The following is an 8,263-nucleotide window of genomic DNA, read 5'->3' as shown; positions in this document are numbered from 1 at the left end:
GCAAACCGGGTTGAACTCTGGATTATGGACATCGAGCCGGATCCACGTTGACGTGGAGAGGGAAGCGGCTGCTTTTTAGATCTTGTTTGTTGATGATCACCGCACTTTTTTATTCGAGTTAGTTCTAGCCCTCGTGTGTATGAATAGCTTAAGTCTTTGATTTTGATGTGCTGTCGGAAGCAAGTCTCAAATGATAGTTTTTAGTTTGGGCGCTGTGTATCCGATTTTATACACTTGACCAACCTGAGGGAGGTGTATTGCTCACTCTATCTTTGCTGCCACGACCAATTACAACGAGCTAGAAGTGTAATTAGATTAGCTTGTTCACTTATTGGACTTTTAAGACTGTTGCGTTGAAGTTTAAACAGGTTGCAACATGTCATCTGAGCAAATTAGAGACGGCTGTTAAATATTTTGAACAAGTATGAATTATTGCAATTAGACAACCAGTTTGCAGAAAGTCTCGCATAACTATTATGATGCTCTTAGTTTATTCCGACTATTGTCATGTACGGTCCACACTGGCCGGCATAAAAAAATGATAAGTGGATTAATGGCGTAAGAAGTTTTATTTTACTGTCATTGCGTCACTTTCAATAAAAGCTTTAAAACTGCTCTGTTTTGTATTTGCTTATGTACACTGATGGACTTATAGGTATTCCCTGTGAACCCCATAATTTATTTAAAAAAATAATTTACAAGTTTCAAATGTTTATATGTAATCATCGTCGGAAAATAGGTCTTTCGGGTTCTTAGGCCCGAGGGGTGTGACTTCGCAGCTATAAATAGACGCTAGAAAGCTGATAATAATTTATTTAGTATTACATTGTATATCGAAACAAACTATTGAAGTGTACTGCATTTCTCCAAGCACTGGTGGAAAGGCTGGCGGATAAATTATGTTCTCGGGATGATCCTCTGAGATCTCTTGTTGCTCGTGGTCGTGACCGATTGTCTATATGTCTCTCGTGTGCTGCTCTGCAGTCTGCCCCGTAGTGTCCCCCATTTCTCTTGGAGACCGGTCTTTTGTATCGTAGGTTGGGAAGGTCTCCAGTGAAAAACAATCAACCAATTGTTGCGTTCGTATATTAAACCAACGAAATATGTCTACGCCTTTAAAGTGATGGACATTTTCGAATGTCCATTAAGTATATTTTCTTGTGTTCTTCTTGTGAATATCCATTAAGTACATTTTCGATTGATCAGCCCTCTTATGTTAGAAACAATTATATTTTACTACTTTTTTGTATTAGTATGTTTTAATAATTTATTTTAACACTTTTCTATTATTAAATACCATTAATTTATTTTGTATATTATTCGGCTTTTGTGAATTTATTTTGTACCCTTTAATTTATTGGTATCATTTAAATTAAAAAGTAATATTTTTTTCTTTATTGTTTCTTCAGTTATATATGTTACTATATATAACTATCTGGGGTACGCCAAAACAGTGAAAGGTCGACCGCCGTACAAGTACGGCGATACTCCTCAAAGGGTTAAGTGAGACCCGGGCCATTTCCGCTCGCCTATATCAATTTGCGCCAAAGCTGCCACCGTCAATAAACGTCTTAAAAAAGATTTTTGCGATGAAGTTTTACTACTTTATGACCTATCGGTCATTCAATATTATTAGGGTTGAAAGTGTATTTTTGGACATTTTTTATCAAAGACAAAGTGTGAACTAAATTCGTGCATTATGAATATTTTGCCATTTTCAAAACTTGCTCTGTGATCATTTGCCGCTCCTAGGCAACTGCCTATTTTCTGATTACACTTACACTTGTAATGGGATAATATTGAATAAGAAATTAATACTTTAAAATTATCATTATTTTTATTACGTACCTACACATTTATTGTCAATATAATCTCTTAAAAGTACCGAGTAAATTTATGGAATTATGTTGTCTTAGAATTTTATAAAGCTGTTACTTTAATATAATCTATGATCAGTTTACTTTCTTCCGTCCAAGTACGGTTCCATTGCTCCATTGCTCTATAAAACTCCATCTTTCGCTTTGTGCCATTATTACCCCATGGTTTCTGGACCTCGTGAAATTCTGTGTCGCCCCCGACTGCTAATCCAATGGAAAGATAAAACTGAAAGAAAAAAAATCTTCAGTACTATGACTCGAGATATATTTGTTATATTTGGAGAACCTTTTCGTTAAACGGCGACATGTCTTTTTTATTACTCCACTCGGTATACGGACAATTAGAGTCATATTTATTTTCGTAAGTAATCGAGGTTCCATACTTAACACCATCGACCAATAGTTCGATTTTATCTGAAATTTAAAATATATAACATATACATTTAAAAAATCAATTTGATCTTAAGCAGAAAACTTGTAAATTGTAACTGTAATTTGACGGAGAGTTATATCGCCATTTTTCTTGTAATATACTTTGTAAAATTAAATTTAATGTCGCGGCAAAATCAATATTTTTTAAACCTTGATTGTAATTACTCGAATCGATCATACGAATATCAAACGCAAATAAAATCCAAAGTTTAAGTATAATTAGTGAGTATAAAAAATACCGTTATCGCGTCTGTCTCAGTACAAAAATGGACAATAATAACGTGTCACGAAAAAATGACAACCGACATAATGTTAACGCGACATAATGTTATTTAATTAATAACAATTTAATATTGTAGTCTATTATAATAAATGCATATGTTTTATTATAATAAATAATATGTATTCTATAATATTATAAAATAGTATATTTACAAGATAGACGTATTGTTTAATTTCGAAACGAGTGAAATTTTTTTTGAAAAAAACAGGTAAATATTAAGAAATCCAGAACATATAACCCAAACAAAAATAAACAACTACTATTTATGCAAGTCAGATTTTCAGAGACTAGCTTATCAATTCTGTTCGATGTTCGAAGACGACACATTTTTTAATTAATCGCATTTTTTAGTAAATAAGAATATTTTGATTTGTGTTTATCAAATATCATTATTATTTTTTTTGTTGTTGTTAAACTAGCACATATTTACCAAAACTTCTTGAATACAAATATAGAAGGCCTCAGCTCACGAAATGATTTCTTTATAACAAAAAACAAGCCCTTGGAATGTTGTACTTTTGATCGAATGTTTGACAATTCATGTTTTAAAGACGAGTTACAAGCTAGGATATCTAGCTTGTAACTCGTCTAACTACGTACTAATAAACGTACTAAATCGAAAAATAATCTTTTTTGTTGGCTTTGTATTATTTTCGAAACAGATAAAAGTGTGTGGAATAGCATTAGTTTTTTCAAAGAGTATTAGGTGTTTTTAAATTTATAGTATTAAAAATCTACAATTCATTTTTTTTTGGTTAATATAAAAAGTAGGTTAAGTATTATTTGTATCGCTTTATTTAAATTACTTCGAGTTTAGTTCTATATTACTAGTGTTACTCTACACCGAGCAAGCGTTTGTTAACACTGATCTAATTAGCTGTTTATATAGTATATTTTTTTCTTGTTATTGACATGTGTGATATACGAAACATGAAAGAAAATGGTTTTAAAACGCTTTAGCTTTCCGTGACCACCGAAAAGATAATTATTCTGAAATTTTTTTTGAGCCAAGTTCAATTACTTGCAGTTTACGATTCCATTATGAAACAAATATTAGATGAGCCGTCTGGTTTGATAAAATATTTTAATCCGAAAATTCAAAATTAAATAATACATTGCCTAAAAAATAAAAAGGACCATGACTACATTTAATTTCGTGTTTATTTGGGTTCTTTTATGCTTCTACTACACTCTCTGGAAGTTGTCCGAACCGAAGCTACAACTGAAGTCGGCCGAGATCTACGACTTCGAGTAAGCGCCCACACTGTCGCAGATTTCATATGCCCGCGCGCTTTGCGACGTGCATGACGATCGGACAAAAATCAGAAATTTCGGAAATTATCATAATGTTATATAATTTATGTAGTCCAGGGAATTTCTTTTCACATTAATAAGGAGCTCTAAACGAGTCTTATCCCGATTCAATTGCCAGAACCCCTTGCTAAAGTTAACATTAAATTACGAAATACCTTGTTTGGTGAAATTTTTATGAAATTGTGCATTAGAAACTACCGGTATACCGATATTGAATATTAAAATACCGAAAAAATTAAGAAAACCGTTTCTAAACTTGATGAATTTTGTAATTTAACAGTACGAAATAAATCATGTGTAATTATTTACCTTTTGACCATTTTAGACTATATTTGTGAAAATTGTCTCCCCAACTACCAGATGCTTTTTTCTTTACAACGACACCGGAACGTGGACATACTTCTGGATGATTGAGAACAACGCCGCCGTATAATTCAGAATTTCCTAACATTTCTGACCCTTCATTTGTATTTCCTCGGGCCATAGCGATTCTTATCTCGCCAGAACCGTATATTTGTGGACCATACGCTTCGTGCACAGGTTTTAAATAAATTTCTGAAACAATATATATGAGAATGAATTAAATATAAAAATGTGATGATAAAAAGAAAAATATATCTGCAAAAAACTCACGCGGATAAATCCAATCTCCCTTTGGCAATTTAGCTCTAATTTCAACTTCACCATATTTAAAACTGAATTTTTCTTTTGTGGTGATTTTACCAGAAATAAAGGGGGGTAAAATGTCCGTACCTGTTCTAGCGGTTACCTTACAACGATCGCTGGTACACCTTAAAGTTAAAAAATATAGATAATATAAAAGAAATATTAAAAATAAAAAAGTTTATTTTAAGCAATTTTACGATTTACCCGTCAAGATTCAATTCCCCCGTCTGTAAATCTCTCTCTAGTCGTTGGAGAGAAATTACAAATGAATTATTTTCAAATGAAATTGCCGATTCTTGGTAAAATACGAATTCCTTTTCCTACATAATTAAGGTGATAAAAATTAAGAAATTACACATGAAAAATTGTATCAATACATATATTATAAATAAGTTCTATAAATATATCAGTGGCGTGTCGTCCATACATGCGGTAGATTCAAAACGTCAACCCGCACGCACGGTTGATCGACTATAAACACGAGCACGTGTAACGGCTGAGTCGCTCGCCATCAACCGTACATGCGGTTGACGTTTTGAATCTACCGCATGTATGGACGGCACGCCACTGATATATATGTACATATCAGTGGCGTGCCGTCCATAGATGCGGTAGATTCAAAACGCCACCAGCATGAACGGTTGATGGCGAGCGACTCAGCCGATCACGTAATCGTGTTGATATTCGTTCGTGCTTATAGTCGATCAACCGTGCATGCTGGTGGCGTTTTGAATCGACCGCATATATGGACGGCACGCCACTGGTACATATATGTATATGCATATGTATATCAGTGGCGTGCGGTCCATACATGCGATAGATGCGTCGCATGCCTTGGGATTGTAATACGAATCTAAAAATTAAATATTTTCATCATTTATTCATTCAATAAAATAATTAAGATCTTACTTTTCACGATTCAAGCTATATTTCTATCATATGTTATGCAAATAGATACCGGAGGTCGATTTACCAATGCTATGCTACTTTATTTTTTTTCTATATGCGATAAACGCCTGTGCTCGCCGCGTACAATCGTTTTCGTTCGACAACAGAGAAAATGGTTATTAGATCCTTACTTCTTTCGATGCAAGGGAAATTTCTGTATTCCATTTCTCCTTATCAATATGGCCTGCATTGAAGTTATCTTCGAATATCACTTTACCTGTGCAAGTTTGATTAACATTATCGTATTTCGTCTCCGAGTATTTATTGCATTTTATTTCAGGCACGCCTGTTCTGTTCCAAGAGGCATCGAAATCGCTAAATGCTAAAAACAAAGTTTATTTTAATTTTGATGATGTAATATTTTATTTATTTGAATTAAATATACCTAATACTCTTGTATTTAACTCGGTTTTCATATAACCATAGTTTTTATGCCGAACCAGTACATAATATTCTATCCTATCACCCAGCCCCAAAATTATATTATTATTTTCGTAAGTATACCGGCCGTTATCTTCTCTACCGTTTCCTTGAAAACACTCTTGACCCCTAACAAGGCCAGATATTGTGAAATTTTTCACATCATTGTCAGCTGAAATAAATTACGTTTATTAATAATCAATAAAAATTAATACAATTGTCGTGAAGATTTCACATAAATATCAATAAATAAATGTAAATCCAAATTAAATAAATATATATTGTCTGAGTTTTACAAAATATTTTAATTGTTAATTATCTGTAATACTAAAAATAAATAGTTTTAATATAATAATATATGTTCAGTTCAATTGCTAAGCAATAATACTATACGTTAAATTATGTATTGAATGATATATTTATTTAAATTTAAATTGAGTTAACTTACATATAATACTAGCTTTAAATCCGATTCCTTTAAAAAATATAAAATCCACTTGGGGCACTTCATATGAACTAATAGTTACAATAAAATATACTAAATAAAAATAAATATGTAGGAGATAAAGCATGACTCGTCTTGTTAGAGCAAAATATTAAAATGATATGAAGAAAATGATTTGAGATAATAAAAAATATATTATTTCTGTAGCCCTGACCTCAAGTTGATAACTTAATTGTTAGGTTATTCGTATCGCGTTTGGTTTCAAAGTATAAATATAAAAAAATTAGTTTATTTATTATAATCGCAATACGTTAAAGACAAAAAAAAACAATAATTGAAAAAATATAGCATAATATAAAATATAATAATTGAAAAAGCCAGAGTAGTTTGCGCCTGGGGACGAAAATGTTATTTGGAGCCCAACCCCCTATTTTAATTTGTATTTTTATATTTTTCGAATACGTCTTTAGCGGTGTGTTGGTGACGGGTGGCAATGAGACACAGATTGAGCCGCTGCAGTAATATTTATTTAAGGTTACAGTGATTACATTACAAAAATGGGGCGGACGCGCGACGGCACACGTCCGAACCCTTACAGGCTTGCCGGTCGAGAGAGCGAAAACCGTCACAACAATGCTACTTTTGCGCCGACCAGTTTTGGCCATAACAAATCTATATTGGCCCCCATACGTCCGTTATTAGAACATTTCTTAAATGTTATTGACATAAATTTTCACGGCAGCAAAATTCGAATATGTTGTTAAAAATTTCGAACAGCAAATACATTATTGATATCAAGGCAAATCATAGATAAAAAAGAAACACAAACAAACGTAATGAATTATATCAAATATAGTTACCAAACATTATCCGTAACCACTGGAAATTTGGGAAGTCTTTAAGTAGATGGAAGAAATGGTAATTAAATTAAACAAAAATCCACTTAAAAATTCCAGCAAAGTAAATAACACATAATAGCAAAACACAAATAAGCAAATATGACAAGACAAATGAAACAAGTAACGAATTTAAAAAAAAATAACATAAAAAATGAATATATGGTTTATTAAAGTTTTTTCTGATTTTGACGATCCAAACTGATCAATCACATAATAGAAATCATTTTTTTCTAATGTTAATCTTTCAATGCTAAGAAGAGTTATATTACTAATACGATCTTGTCCCACTCGAGCTCGCAAATACGTCAAAATATACTTTTTGTATGAAGTGAAATGGGAAGATTCGTTAATACATCATCTGCATATGACACAATAAAATACTTCATTACGTGTAGTAAGCAGAAGTTTAAGGTTTTCGATTTGTGTGAAAAATTTGTTTCCATCGTGTCGTAGAAATTGCCAAAATTTATGCAATTTTGACATAGTTTATTTTCACCTGTTTTTGAAAGAAGAGTTTTAGTTTTGAATATTGTGTTGATATTTCTCGTTGCAATCAGTCAAGTACGTTTTTCATAATGCGAATAATTTCTTTCTCTACTGAAATTTCTGCATCAATTAATGTTTCTCCTGGCAACCTTCTACGTGGTATAATTGTATTTTCTATGCGTTTTATTTCTGATATTTTAACAGAATTTTGCCGTAAATCAATGCGGAGTTTAAAGCAATTCTAATTCCAGAAATTAAATATCAGTTGCTGCTTCTGTGAAATTGATTTTTCCTAGAAATAAAATGAGTTTTAATGTCAGTATCTTCATGGCGAATAGGCTTTTAACTGTGTAATATATTTTTTGAATATGGATTATTACCAAGTTGGTTTTGCTTTCAATTTACGCTACGGCCCTGCTTCTGTGTGCTGCCAGTTGTAGTATTTTAGCAAGAAAGGGTCTTATTTTTTGTCTATATTATGTTTATGAGTAAG

At 32.2% G+C, this 8,263-nt stretch overlaps 1 protein-coding gene across 1 annotated transcript; it reads right to left on the bottom strand.

Annotated features, from left to right (window-relative positions):
- Positions 1-1,818: 1,818 nt before the first annotated feature.
- Positions 1,819-6,548, bottom strand: LOC148229617 (beta-1,3-glucan-binding protein-like). The gene is made up of 8 exons (XM_088197394.1): positions 6,389-6,548; positions 5,906-6,112; positions 5,652-5,842; positions 4,777-4,892; positions 4,540-4,697; positions 4,216-4,461; positions 2,164-2,291; positions 1,819-2,103 (listed from the first exon to the last, which is right to left on the bottom strand). The coding sequence occupies exons 1-8, from the start codon at positions 6,510-6,512 to the stop codon at positions 1,921-1,923; spliced, it is 1,353 nt and encodes a 450-aa protein (XP_088053520.1). The 5' UTR covers positions 6,513-6,548; the 3' UTR covers positions 1,819-1,920.
- Positions 6,549-8,263: the final 1,715 nt, after the last annotated feature.

This window comes from Plectrocnemia conspersa, unplaced genomic scaffold (genome assembly GCF_051122295.1).
Source record: "Plectrocnemia conspersa isolate PC_06_02 unplaced genomic scaffold, ASM5112229v1 ptg000011l, whole genome shotgun sequence".
In the NCBI taxonomy this organism is placed as follows: domain Eukaryota; kingdom Metazoa; phylum Arthropoda; class Insecta; order Trichoptera; family Polycentropodidae; genus Plectrocnemia; species Plectrocnemia conspersa.
This window is presented reverse-complemented; position numbering and strand designations above follow the sequence as displayed.